This window comes from Psammomys obesus, unplaced genomic scaffold (assembly GCF_907164565.1).
Source record: "Psammomys obesus unplaced genomic scaffold, mPsaObe1.curated_primary_1811, whole genome shotgun sequence".
NCBI classification, from domain to species: domain Eukaryota; kingdom Metazoa; phylum Chordata; class Mammalia; order Rodentia; family Muridae; genus Psammomys; species Psammomys obesus.
The window spans coordinates 1,548,039-1,562,539 of record NW_026590061.1 but is presented as its reverse complement, the minus strand read 5'-3'; the positions used below and the strand labels follow the sequence as shown (position 1 = coordinate 1,562,539).

The window sequence follows — 14,501 nt, the reverse complement described above, 5'->3', positions numbered from 1 at the left end:
AGTAAGTCCTTGTTTACGTGCACAGGCCTGGCTGTTCTGATGGAGTGGAAATGCAGCTGTGCCCTCCTCAGCTTGTGCTGCAGGAGCAGCGGCTGCACGGGGGCAGCTGTGAAAACACATTTCTGAGGACCCCGATCAGTGTCATGGGTCAGTGGTGCAGTCCTTGATCTTTCGTGAGTGCTAGTCTGTGGAGACTGGAGACTCTCGGCTTGGACAGCACCTGGGAAGCAGTGATCAAGCTGCAACAAGAACGGACATGTTTGTCACCCTGACTTCTGTGGTAGCGTGTCAATAGCATTCCATTTAGTGCAGTGAGACAGGCTGCTTGGGCTGATCACAAGGCCGCGTCACTATTTAATAGTGTGACTCTTCTGTCTAATTAGGGATAGTTCGAGCGCTCCTCTCCCCACTCAGGGAGAGACTTGGGTTCTGGCCCAGGTCGCTCTTGACTTGAGAGAGTCTAAGTCACCAGGCCATAAGAACTGCAGGGTTTGCCCTTACTGCAGTCACTTCTGTGCTGTGCTCTTGCCTCACAGCTCTGCCTGCCCAGACGCAAACATAGAGGCAGGCGTGTCGTGGGTGTTGCTCAGATGGGCTGGTGTGAGCGCAGCCTCTCCGAGTTAAGTGCTGGGAAAGGTTCAGTGTGAGAAACCCTTTCTTCTTTCTCAGGAGACCTGTGCTTCATCAGTTGATCCCACCAAGTTGAAGAAGAATAGTAACGATTTTAAATCTAGCAACTAATAAAAGTAATGCTGACGCTAGCTTGGCTCCAAGACTCCATTTTACATATAGACGGTGAGAACTCCAAACTGCAAGTCAGTCAGGAAGATGTCGGAGCTTTCCCATTGTGTCACATCATCTGTAGGAAGAGTGACTGTCTCCAAGGGGACAGTGTGCAGTTACCATGGTGACATCAGGAAACAGCATCATACTGGCAAATGCAGGCAAATGGGTGGAGGGCGGGTTATATACATGATACATGACAAGCCCGGACCCTCTTCTGCTGCAGGGCTTGCTGTGCTTGGGAAGTGCAGAACTACCGATCTGCCCCCAGCTGCCCAGTACCTCCTTCCCATGGTTACGGTCTCCCACGGTTACCGTCTCCCACAGTTACCATCTCCCACAGTTATGGTCTTCCATGGTTACTGTCTTCCACGGTTACAGTCTTCCACAGTTACAGTCTTCCACAGTTATGGTCTTCCATGGTTACTGTCTCCCACGGTTATGGTCGCCCATGGTTACTGTCTCCCACGGTTATGGTCGCCCATGGTTACCATCTCCCACGGTTACCGTCTCCCACAGTTATGGTCTTCCATGATTACTGTCTTCCACAGTTACGGTCTTCCACAGTTACAGTCTTCCATGGTTCCTGTCTCCCACAGTTATGGTCGCCCATGGTTACGGTCTCCCACGGTTACCGTCTTTCAAGGCAGTATCCAGGTGCATCACTTAACCTCTGAGCACTCACAGAGAGGAGGCTCGTCCAGACAGAATCTCTCTTGCATTCCTCTCTTTGTTCTTTCAAGTGAAACCATAGTTGTGATTCAAGTCACAGGGAACAAGATTGTGGCATCAGAGGGAGGCCAGCCTACATGGCAGCCTTTCCAATGGTTGAGGTATCTGGAAGGCACACATGCAGAGCCTTTGCGCTATGCTTAATTTTAGAAACTGCTTAATTTTAATGTGTTGTCCATGGCACAAAAGAAATTTTCACTGGGAGACTTCTGTGGTGTTTGAGGTAATGGCTCTTATGTTACTAGAATCCTGTAAGGACAAGGCCAGCAGGAACCATTCCCTCTGTCCCGAAGGTTTTCTTTGGCCTCCGCATCCTCCAGAGCACTTTCTAACATGGCTAGACTGTACTGAGTTTCCACTAAGCTCCATGCCCACCAGCTAACGGTTCTCCTTTTGAACTGTGTTAAGGCTGCACCGATCCTCAGTCTACAGAGAAGCCTGTGTGTCAGCGCTTCTCACACACATCCAAGATGGCCGCAGGTACCTCCAGCAGCCTCTGTGTGACCTTGCTGGCCATCTTCTTTAAAAAAAGAGAGAGAGAAAGAAAGAGCAATAAGGAAGGAAGGAAGAGAGAAGGAAAGAAAGAGAAGAAAGAAGAATGGAAAGAAAGAAATGGACAAACCGAAGAAATGTTTGATGTCTCAACTGAGATGTTAAGAAGACAGTAGGTTTTTCTTCTCTCTGGTAAAATGAACTAGAATTGAGTCTGCTAGTTCTCCTCAGACCTGCAGTGTTCACTCCTGAGACATGCTTGGCTCTTCTCCCCAGAGCTTGAGCAGATGTGCTCTGAATGGGCTCTGCCTGCCTGGGCCACAGGGGCTGCACATTTTACCTTAATCAGGAGCCAAGTAATTACAGGATGAAGTATTTGGGAGCTTTGTTTCTTGCGGTTCTCTGTGAAGACATTGCAGGGGAGCACTGGGCAGGAATGCTAATATTAATGCGCCTTTGTAATCCAGGAACATTCCACATAGGAAGACAACTGTTGTTTATATGACAACACAGAAAGCCAGAAACTCCTGTGGCTACTGTCAATGTGTTTTTTGGGTGTACACAGGTTAACACTGAGATGGAAGGGTGGCGGGGGGGGCAGGACCGAGGCACCCCCAGCAGGCCAGTGTTGGTGACCTGAGGCAGTATGTTCCCAGCTCTCCCTCCCGCGCTGCCCCCTCACTGTCCTGCCTTTGCCTCCGTTCTGGCCTTGACTTCCTCGAGCAGCTGCCATGCCGAGCCTCTGGGCAGGGCTCTGCACACTAGGAATCAGAGTGCTGTGTGTAGCTTTCTGCCCTCTCTGAGACCTTCTGTGTGTGCTGCGTGCAGCCTCTGGGTGAGACCTTGTGGCTGGCGTGGTGGCCAGTCTGTGCGGCTTTTCTTGCTGCTCCTGGGCATCCTCAAAAGCTACGCTCACAGGAAGAGGACTGACTCAGGCCGTTCAGATGCTGGCTCCACATGCCACGTGCTGTCTTCCTGTCTGCCTGAAAGCACAACTGACTAGAGACCAGAGTTAGCATGGGAACTTGGGGTAGTTGGGGCCACAGCAGGTGGGGAGGTGGAGACAGCTCTGTCACAGCCCACATTCCAGAAAAGAATGACAGCTCTGCCAGGCTTGGGGGTACACAGCTCTCCTCCCAGGGCTTGCGAAGTGGGGCAGCCTGGGCTGCTTGACACCCTCAAAACAAGCAGACATTCCTTACAGAAGACCTACAGTTATCACAAGAAAATTGTTTATATCATTCTTCACATTTTTTATGCCAAGCATGGTGACATACCTTTAGTCCCAGGACTTGAAAGGCAAAGGCCAGCAGACCTCTGAGTTCAAAATCAGCCTTGTCTACAATAGTGAGTTCCAGGCCACCCAGAGCTACATAGTGAGATCCTGTCTAAAACAAAACAAAACAAAAATCTGAAAAGAAAATATGTTAATCTAGCAAATACTAAGTTTTGTAAGAGGAAAATTGGAAATGTACAGCCTCTAGTCCGAGCTCAGAGCGGGAACTTCGGTCTCTCCGAGCCCCGTGCCCTCGGCGTCTGCAGCCCAAGGAGAGGCAGCTTTGGGGTGCAGTCTGCAGGGGCGCTGGCCTCTCCCTCGCTGCCACACTCGGCTCTGAAAGGGACCAGGGTGGCAGCGGCACAGCTCCCATTGCAAAAGAACTGTTTTTCTCAGTATCTGAGACTTATCCAGAGGCTTAAAAAGTATTTTTAGTTTTGGAAAAAAAAAAAAAAAAAAAAAGCTGCATGCCTATTTATTTAGGATTTTGATGCATGTTGTTTCCAACTGAATTGAGGCTATTTTCAAAACAAAGATTAAGAGATTTGGCTCACTTTGCTTGTCCTGGTGAATATGCCAAAGGTCTGTTTCCCATAAGATGTGTTTGCCCTCAGTGGCTGGTCTGACTGTGAGTTTATTATAGCAGAGGTTTAACAACAGAGTGTGCTACAGAGCCTTGGTGCACACTTAGGTTGTTAGAGTCTATAAATAGCACACGAGGTATTATGGAAACACATTAGAGTCACAGTGCTCAGAAGGAGGAAGAGGAGCCAGCGTGTAAATGTGCCCACAAGTGGGCGCCTTGCCGGCACTGCGTGCTGCCTTGACTTTCTTAGAGTAGTGACATGGGATGTCCCCTCCTGGGCCCTGGTGTCCGAATTGTACACGTCCGCCTTACAGGCCGTGTCCCCCCTTCTGCACACTGTGGCTGGCTCACGCACACCCAGCGTCCACCTCTTCACATGGGGGCCGTGAGCATCCTGGGGCAGGCTTCAGTGTCTGCAGTTGCTCAGAGCCGCCATCTGCTTCCACTTGCCTTGTGGTCTTGGAGATCATGCTTGGCCCATGGGTACTGCAGCGTGCCCAGAGGATGTGGAGTTTTGTCAGCCAGTGAAATATGTCTGGCTTTTTTTCCTCCCCCCACCCCCAGCTTTCATTTGCTCTTCACCCTGTGTGGTCTTCACTGAGCTGAAGTATTATTTAACAAAACTGTGCTCTCTTTATCATTTTCTAAGGAGAAGGTGTGTAGAATCTGAGCCACAGAGGTACAGCAGCGAAGCCCGTGAAACACTGCAGCAATGGATACGGCTGTGTCTGCCGCTGTCCCGAGGACAGTGCGCCACTGCTGTGCGTGTGGGATCTGGGGTGCAGACGGCCCCATGGGAGCCGCAGAGCTGCCACACTCTGCCGACAGTCAGCGCCAGGACGTCTGAGCCAGCTTTCCCTTGTTGCAGGCACTTCTGCAGTCTTCAGTGAAGCAACAGCTAGACGCCATCGAGAAACAGTACGTGTCTGCCATCGAGAAACAGGCTCACCGCTGTGAGGAGCTGCTGCACGCCCAGGTACAGAACGCGGGCCCCACACACTCGCGCTCCACCCTGCCTCCCTCCTCCTCGTGCACCCTCTCTGTCCGCTGCCAGCCCTCCTGCTCCTGCCATGTCCTGGAGGAAGTCCGCTTGAGCAAAGGTGGCATTTTGTGATGGGTGAGGATAGGCCCCAGGCCTACACCATGTGGCGGCCCTCGTCCAGGGTTGCTAATATTTCTATTTCTGGGTTCTACTGAGGTTCACAGAGTCACAGATGCAAAGAGATGGCCAAGTGCTTCAACCTCTGTGAATGGCTCTTGTGACATTTATAAATGATGTTCACATTGTAAAATTAAATTTTGATGGATATAGAAAAACAAAGTATATCTACACTGTCAGAAAAGAGTTTTTGACAATTCTGTATAAAGTACCAGCTTCTGTTTGAACTTTTCCTTTAACTGTTTTTAAAAGCCAAAACCCTGAGCTCTACTTTACACTAATCAGCCATCAGTTGGAGTGTGTTTCTCGTGTACCAGAGTCAAGAATGTATGTTAGACCCTTCTTGCCAAGCCGGCTGGCCAGGCCACCAGCCTCTGAGATCCTCCTGACTCAGTCCTACAAATGGTACAAGTTTGTACCCACCTGTAATTTCAGATCCAGGGCATCCAACAAGCACCTGGAAGCAAATGTTCTCTCTCTCTCTCTCTCTCTCTCATTCATACACACACACACACACACACACACACAAAGAGAGAGAGAGATACACACAAACACAGACATTCATACACATAGATATATGCACATATACAATTAAAAACAATAAAAGAAAAAAGTGAAAGAAAACCGGGGCCAGAGGATCATTTTCTGAGCCAAGTGGTCTCTTTGGCCTCTCACTGTTTCATTAGTCAGCTCTGCTTCCTAACAGCAAAGCCACAGGCAGTCAGCTGTGTTTCTGTGCATCATATTCAGAATTTACAAGTTGAGGGAATCACGAATGTTAGGATGGGCCAGAGGTCCCTGAAAGAAACCCTGCCAGCCGTGGGTCGGAGCCTCGAGCGAGCTGCCTGACAGGAGGCTCCGTCAGGATACACCCAGCAGAGGCCACCTGTCGTCATGTCTGGCTGGAGCCCTCCAGGAGAGAGCTTCAGGCTCAAAATGTGCTCTCAGGTTCCGTTTCAGTGCTCTGTGGTGGGGTATAGAAGTATGTGGGAGTATGTTGGTTTAAACCAGTTTGTGAATGTTATGTTTAAGTGGATCAAACTACTTTTTAATGTGTCAATACAAAACTTTTCCAATTTTTTATTTTTTAATTAAATTTTTATTTTTTATATTAATTACAGCTTATTTACTTTGTCCAGTTTTTATTCTTTAATCTTTCATATCTGTGTTCTTTCTGTGTTACCATGTTACCATGTGAGGCGGACTCCACCTTCCCGTCCCGGGTTCGCACCCCTGCTCCGCCACGTTGTTTCTATAACAGGTGGGCTGGAACCAGGAAATGCAAACCCTCTGTGTTCTCGTCATCTGGAGTTGCTTGGCCACTGATGTCTCAGGTTTCCGAGTCAGGTGTATAGGCACTGTGAGTTTGTCCAACAAGGCAGGCTGGTATGTGGATAGAACCGAGTCAGGCCTGGGGGGTGGGCTCTGGTAGTGTCTTGGGCTGCAGGGTGGCTGTGTGTGACGGGCTACGTTGCAGGGTGTAGGGCTGGCACATCGCTGATTTCAGCTTTTCAGTCCTGGTAAACTGTCGTCATCACCCCACCCTCCATCTTCTGTTACCAGTTAGTGCTTGTTGCAGTGTGTGACAGTGCGGTCTGTCGGTTTTTTATCCTGTTACGGTCAAAGATTACTTACCAATTTTAGCAGGTGTTTCTGGGAAAAGCCAGGCGATTTTTTTACTTAGTTATGTTTTCTGAATATCAGACCTTTTGCGTCTTTCCTTTTATTCTTGATGTTGTCTTACTGTCCTGTTCCTGTGATGTACACCATGACCAAGGCAGCTTACGGAGGAGGAGAGAGTTTCTTGGGCTTCCAGGTGGAGAGGGTTAGAGTCCATGACTGTGAGGACAGCTTGGAACCTGACTCTGAGGCCAGCTCACAAACCATAAACAGAGCAAAGCCCGCTGGGAGTGTGGACCTTCTGCGGCAAGGTGGTGCCACCTAAGCCTCCCCAAACAATGCCGACAACCAGGGTCCAGGGCTGCTCAATGCCTGAGCCCATGGGGACTTGTGTGTCTTCCTCTTCCTCGTCTTGCCAGTTGGAATCCTGTGGTGGTAAAGTGGAAGGTTAGGAAGCGTGTGCTGTGGCCTCTTGACTGTGCCGCCTGAGGGAGTGTGCCTGCTTTTAGCTCTGGTGAGTGTAGCTGCAGCCGCCCTCAGCAAGGCTCTGTGCTAAGTTGAGCCCCTTATTCTAGACATAGATGTTGGATTTTATTTATCAGCTGACTATTCATACTTCCTTTGGGTAAGTATGTTTGTGTTTAAGCTTTATAGAACTTCCCTTTATTGTCCTTTTAGTGGTGTGGAAATTTTGGTTATGTCTCGTGGTCAGATATCGTAACTATGTCATGTTGGATTGATCAGTATTTTGGAACTTCTCAAAGAACCGAGGAGACTTGTGGCTTTATTGACTTCAGGCCGCATTCTCTTGTCCTCTGCAGTGGAGCCCTCCTCAAGAGCTTTATAGTCTCGCTCTAGAGGCAGGAGTCCATTTTCAAACTCATGTTTTCACCTTCACTTAAAATGACTTTAATTTGTCTTGTAACTGGGTCTAAACTTTTTTTGTTCTTTTCCAGATATTTTGATGTTTTTCAGATGTAGCTTATTTTATTGCTTTTAAGTCTTGTTGTGGTATAGTTAGAGAACATACTTTATGTGGTTTCGATATATTTTGAGGTCTGATTGATGGCCCAGAATGTGTGGAATGTTTACTACCATCACTCAGATGCGTCTCTGGTCTCCAGGATTTCTTTACTGTTATAGTCTTCTGTCTGCCTGCCTGGGAAGCTGTTAAGGGGAAGATACTGAAATACTTTAATATGCTCATGGATGTGCCTACTTTCCTGTTCTTCTCTGTCAAGTTTTAACTCTAGAACACTTGACACATAGCTGACACACATGAGAACTGTTATGCCCTCTCCGTGTACTTGTTCCTCTATGCTATGAAATGCCCATCTCTTACTTGGTGATCCTGGTTGCAGTAAGGTATACAAACAACCCACCTTTACTTTGATTATTGTTAGTTGGGTATATTTCTCTCTATCTCTTTATTCTAGATGAATTTTTGTTTTAATATTCCAAATGGGTTTCTTGTAGGAAGCATACAGTTGCATCTCATAATTAAACATAATGTTTTCTGGCTTCTATTTGTATTTGAAGATTCTCAATTTATTTCTTCCAGTCAATTTAAGGCTCATTTCTTAGGATCTATTTTAGGAACCAGCTTAAAATATTATTCATTTGTAAAGTGGATTTTAAAATGAGTGTTTTTAAAGAGTTTATTGTTAGTAAGCACCTAGCCATGAAATAACTATAAATACATTGTTAATCTGACGTAAAATATTGTGACACAGTGGTGTCTCGTGATCTTTAGAACATGTAAATCGTGTTAAGAAAACTGATTGCATATTTAAAATTACATTTCAGTACAGATAAATACTTGAGTTAAAGATGGCCTCACTGCCCAAAAAGTCTGCTTGGAAGCATGCCATTAGTATTCCTTGTTCTAACCATGTGTGAGGTGTCTGGGAATTACCGCCGTGGGGGCTGGACACACGGTGCGCAGCGAAGTGCACAGCAAGGAGGGGAGGAGGCGCGTGCACAGCCCTCCCCTCATTTTGGTGTCCTATGGCCGCTTCACCTTGTCGTGTGACGGCAGTGGCACCGTGTATTGATTTCCAGTTATCACTAGGAAGCAGCCTGTTGTCAGTGCAGACCTTGTGTCCTGGGGCTCAGTACCAGCCAACAGAGATTTCGTGGCTTTGGAGACCGAGCGCCTTCATGTGAACCTGCTCATCTTGAAGTAGGAGTGTCTGCTGCCTGCTTTCCTCTTGTGTCTGTGCTCTGGGCACTGCAGCCCAGCAGCGTGGAGGAGAGCACGCAGCCTGCCCCGGTTCCTCTCCTGCAGCACCGTGTTCCTGTCCGCTGTCCTCTTCATCTGAGAAGCCCTGACTGGCCTTCCACCCAGCCTGTGCCCCTCAGCGCCGTCTCCGCCTTTGTGCGCTGCGGTCTGGCCGTGGTAGCTCTCAGAGCCTTGACCCCTTGTGCCCTTGAAGACGGCGGGGCCCGCTCTGCCCCTTCATCCTCGCTTGTTTGCTTTCGACGGATACCTTTCCTCCTCTGCTCTGAGGTTGGAATTCCAGTGTGCCGTCCAGTCTTTTTCTTCATGGTCAGCTTGGCCATATAGTGAGACGCCATCTGTGTCCTCCAACAAAAGCAGTTAAATTTCTGGATTCTTGAAAAAGTAAATAGGTGGGGAAATAAGGCTTCATTTTCTGTCAGTAAGATATCAGATAATTGGTTGTTAACTGGAGTTGATGTGTATGTGCGGGGGCTGCATGGAGTGAGTTTGCACATGTTTGAGCAAGTGTGTTCATGTGTGCAGAGCCCCAAGGGTAGATCAAGAGCTTCCTGGCTTGTTCTCTTCCTTACTCTTTTTTTTTTTGGGGGGGGGAGGAGTATAGCAGGGGGGTCTCACTCTGTAGACCAGGCTGGCCTTGAACTCACAGATATCTACCTGCCTCTGCCTCTGCCTCTGCCTCCTGGTTGCTGGGATTAAATGTGTGCGCCATTACACAACCGTCTCTGCCTTGTTCTTCCCCGCATGCTCTCAGTCGAGCCTGGGTTAGTCCTTTGGGAGGCCTTCCATGCCCGCCTGGCACGTCCGTGGCTTCTGGGGTCACACTCCTTCCTGCTGAGCCGTCTCCCAGCCCTCCGTGAGCGTGTCTCCTGAGCAGCATTCCGTGTGTTTTTATGCGGGCTGTAATTACAGCTGAGGAGCAGTTCAGTGTGCTCTGCACTTGTATACCGTGTGTGAGCCGAGGCCCGGGCAGCTTGTCCGTGGAAGGGCCTGGCGGGCTCTGCTCTGTCTGGCAGGCACGGGCTCTGCCTGGGCTCTGGTGAACGTTGGGTGCTGTGGCCTCTTTCTCTGGGGTGTGTTCTTTGACCGGGGCCCTTTCCTGGGCGCATGGTACTCCCTGTCTGTGCCTCTCTTTGTGAGCTCTGCTGGGTGCGCCCTGTTCTCATCCTCCAGAACAGCCTGCTGGCCGTGGCTGGTGGCCTCACCTCCCGGTCGGCGGTGGCACAGCCATTGGTTTTTCAGTACATAGGAACTTGAGAAAATAAATGTTGATAAAAAATCAAGGAATATAAATCAGAAACCAAGGAAAAGGTAAACTTGTTTTGTGACTGCGTATTTTCCTGAAATAGAGTCATTGTATGAAGGAAAAGTCAAGGGGGCCGTGGCCTCAGTGGGTCAGTGGTGTGAAAGTGGATAAAAGGAGATTTTCATCGCTCCGTTTCTTAGACAGGGGGTAGTTCAGAATTTGTGCCAGGTGGGGTTGATACAGGAAAATAAGTATAATGTATTTTACAACGATAAAATGGCTTTTAAGTACAGGTGTCTTACAGAGGAAATTAGTAAAGGCTAGAAAAGGCAAGGAAGCCCAAGGCTCAGTGGAGGACGCTGTGACTTAAGCGGTGTCTTTTGCAAAGGACAGGAGGCGCCTGCAGGCTTCGCTCCCTCCAGAGCCCAGAAGGAGCCTGCAAGCGGGATGCGCGAGGCCGTGCCGCAAATGCCATGTGGGAGAGCAGCGTGAGAGTCACACGGTGTGTGTGCGTGGAGAGAGACACCGCGAGAGCAGCGTGAGAGTCACACGGTGTGTGTGTGCGTGGAGACACCGCGAGAGCAGCGTGAGATTCACACGGTGTGTGTGCGTGGAGAGACACCGCGAGAGCAGCGTGAGAGTCACACGGTGTGGGTGCGTGGAGAGATACCTCGAGAGCAGCGTGAGATTCACAGGGTGTGGGTGCGTGGAGAGACACCGCGAGAGCAGCGTGAGATTCACACGGTGTGTGTGCGTGGAGGGAGACACCGTGAGAGCAGCGTGAGAGTCACACGGGGTGTGTGTGCGTGGAGACAGACACCTCGAGAGCAGCGTGAGATTCACACGGTGTGTGTGTGCGTGGAGGGAGACACCGTGAGAGAGAAAGGAAAGCACTGAGAGCTGGCATGAGTCACGCCCGCTGTAAACCCTACGCGCAGCCACTGGCAGCTTGAAGTGCTTTCCTGACACAGACGTGCTCCTCGCACGGCCGCACTGCCCCGTGGACTTTTCTGAGTTTCCTGTTCTCCTGAACATCCTGAGGACTCCGTGCCTGTGACCAGCCCCTGCCGACCCCTCCTCCTGGCCTGTTAGGACAGTTCTTGCTGAGCTGCTCTCTTGGTGACATAGCCCATAGGCTGTGTTCACCTGCTGGTGCTCCACAGGACTGCTCAGCACCCAGGCCCTTCCCTGCCCACATCTGCGTTCTGCTCTGCTGTGCCGTGGGTAGCCGTCAGCAGAGTCCATGAGGGCATCGTGAGCCTTATTCATGTCTGACCCTAGCAAATACCCAGTGTCTGCCCTGCAGTCTGTGTGCCTAAGGAGAGGAATGAATTCCAGTGCAGAGTGCTGGAAACACAGAAAGGTGAAAGTCCAGCTCCCATGCAGACACACTAGAGCCCTGCAGGTTTATCTGACTCAGGGTTTTACCTGGTTACTTGTGCAAACTAATGCTTACATGGGGAAAATGAGATGAAACTTAGTATCAAGTTTGAAAATTGTTTAATAGCAAGTATAACTAACTCATTAAACATTCTATGCAATGGTTATAAAATAGCAGCGGTCTTGTCTAAACTGTGATGGTGTTTTTGTCTGCTTTTAGCTGTCAAGACCACTTGAGTCTCATACCTATAAAATAGGCAGGTAAAGTGTGCTCTGAGACCATTTATCTGCCAGGAAAAACACATGTATTAACTGCTAATTCTTGTCCCAAATGCATACATAGGGATACATGAGCGGATTGTGGCTAGCCAAAAGATTGTTTTCCTCCACCACATACTTTGCCTGGGTTTATTCTCCACATACAGTAAATTTGAGAAATTTAAGAAATCATTATTTTAAAATGAAGCCTACTCAACTAATAAGATGCTTGTCCCCATTTCTCTTGAATGCATTCTTTGGTAAAAATGACTCAGCATCCTCCTAAAAACAAATTAAGACAAATCAGGTTCCCATTAAGAAGAAAGGCAGGACAAAATATCTTGCTCCATGTCCATGTCTTGAGATGATGAAGTAGTTGAACCTTCTGGTTAGCATTTCTGGGAGCTTCTTCACTGTGTTGTCTCTATCTGAGTAAAGATCACTTCCTCTTTGACAGCAAATGCTGTCAGAGAGCAGCAGCAGGTCTGTCCAGGGGCTTTTGTCCAGGAAAATGGCTTAGGAAAATGGGACATACAGCCTGCAGTCCTTAGAGGTGATCTTAAGAATGACCTCAGTGCCCATGGCTATGCGTGGGCAAATGTCCAAAAAGAGAGTTGTTCAAGCTGCTGTTTGTAATGATAGCTGTAGATACCATATGATGCTATTCCTGGGGAAACGTGAACAAAAAAATCTCACCTCAGATAGCAGATCAGTGACAGACCACAGTGCAGATTCTACCCAAGTCCAGTCGATAAACAGTGAGCCGTTGGAGTTGTTTACAGGAATATGGTGAGGAGTTAAAGGAGCAGAAACGACTGCACCCCAGCAGTGGTGACAGATTACAGGCAGCTTGAAAACCTGGGCCACACTGCAAAATGTAGAGGCAGCTCAGCAGCTCAGCTGATCTGTGTGTCTTCAGGCAGTTCAGTTTAATGACCCTCTCCAAGGCTGCCTTTATTGTTTGTGTAGGGAAGGGCTCAGTGCATCAGGTCAGTTTCAGGGACTTCCTGAAGTTGTTTGGTTGTGTACTTGCTGAGCTTAAGAGCTTCTGTGGAGGGTGGAATGTTTCGTCTCCCTTTAGAACATTTCTGTATCTAAAGAACTTTCCTCTAGGGTGTAAGGTTTTACAAAATGGAAGGTTTTATCCCAGAAAAAGTAACTACACAACACCAGAGTGATTGCATGCTGAGTTATTAAAGGTTCAAAGCTGTAAGCAAACATAGTTTGCCAAGGGACTATACCTGGGCTGAGCTGGACCTTTGCAGGGACAGAGTTGTTAGGCTTGTCAGACTAGAAGATGCAGACTTGAAATGGTTGCACAAAACCTGTGGATAGAAACAGAGGATGTGTGGGAAAAGAAAATTAAACGGCTAACTACTAGCAAATGAATGAATCACATGTGAATGCATGTCAGCTGGAGGGGGTCTGCAGTGGAAAGTGGCTCGTGTGCGTCTTCGTTCTGCTCAGCGTTGCATGAACGGTTGAGGTAGAGAGCGCATTTCCACATTGTGTGTAACACACTTGGAAGTGTTGAAAACACCAGCATAGTCACTGTGCACAAAGTGAATATTGGGGTCTTACACTAAAAACTTCCTTGTCAATACAAGATTCAAAGGAGCCAAACTCAGCTGTGCCATGTGCATTTAGTATTTAGGCTTTAAACACCAAGTTCTCACAGTTAAAAGCCTTCAATCACCAAAGATGGAGATAACAAGATATTCCATGACAAAACCAAATTGAAACAATATCTTCCACTAACCCAGACTTACAGAGGAAACTAGAAGGAAAACTCCAACACAGGAGTAATCACACCCAAGAAAACACAGAAAATAAGTGAGTTCACACCTACAAAAACAAAAGAGAAGCACACATTCATAATGGCACCAATATCAAAAGTACAAGAACCAACACTCACTGGTCATTGATATCTCTCAATATCAATGGACTCAGTTCCCCAATAAAAAGACACAGACTAACAGAATGGATGCGAAAGCAGAATCCATCTTTCTGCTGCATACAAGAAACACAGGTCAGCCACAAAATAGGCATTACCTCAGAATAAAGGGCTGGAAAAAGGCTTCTCAAGCAACCAGACCCAAGAAACAACAGGAGTAGCTATTCTAATATCTAATAAAATAGACTTTCAAGCAAAAGTAATAAAAGAGATGGGGCAGGACATTTCATAGTCATCAAAGGAAAGATCCACCAAGATGGCATCTCAGTTCTGAGCATCTGTGTCCTAAGTGTAAGGGCACCTCATTCATAAAAAACATCACTAAAGCCTAACACGTTGAACCCACACATTAATAGTGAGAGGCTTCAGTACCCTACTCTCACCATGGACAGGTCCACGAGACAGAAACTAAACAGAAATAATGACACTAATCACCATTATGAATCAAATGGACCTAACAGATATGGGAGACAGCCAACTCCTGACACTCCTAATGATGTTCTGCTGTCCTTGCAGAGGGCTTTCTCTTACACAGACACAGCTGCCTGCTTGTGGATCACTTTGCCATAGCTAGGCTGCCTTGTTTGGCCTCACTGGAGGAGGCTGAGCTTAGTCCTGGTGTGACTTGATGTGCTGGGATGGGTTGGTGTGGAGAGCTGGCTCACCTTTCCTGAGGAGAAGAAGAGGGGCGAAGAGGGGGAGGCTGTGATTGGGATATAAAGTAAATGAATAGATAGATAGATAGATAGATAGATAGATAGATAGATAGATAGATA

General features: G+C 48.1%; 1 protein-coding gene across 1 annotated transcript in view; it reads left to right on the top strand.

The window, feature by feature from the left end:
• The window catches only part of Ccdc91 (coiled-coil domain containing 91), a 117,579-nt gene that overhangs the window by 59,015 nt on the left and 44,063 nt on the right, over positions 1–14,501 (top strand). The window contains exon 8 of the mRNA XM_055605616.1: positions 4,738–4,845. Within this exon, the coding sequence (XP_055461591.1) occupies positions 4,738–4,845 (108 nt within the window). The remainder of the gene's footprint in view (positions 1–4,737; positions 4,846–14,501) is intronic.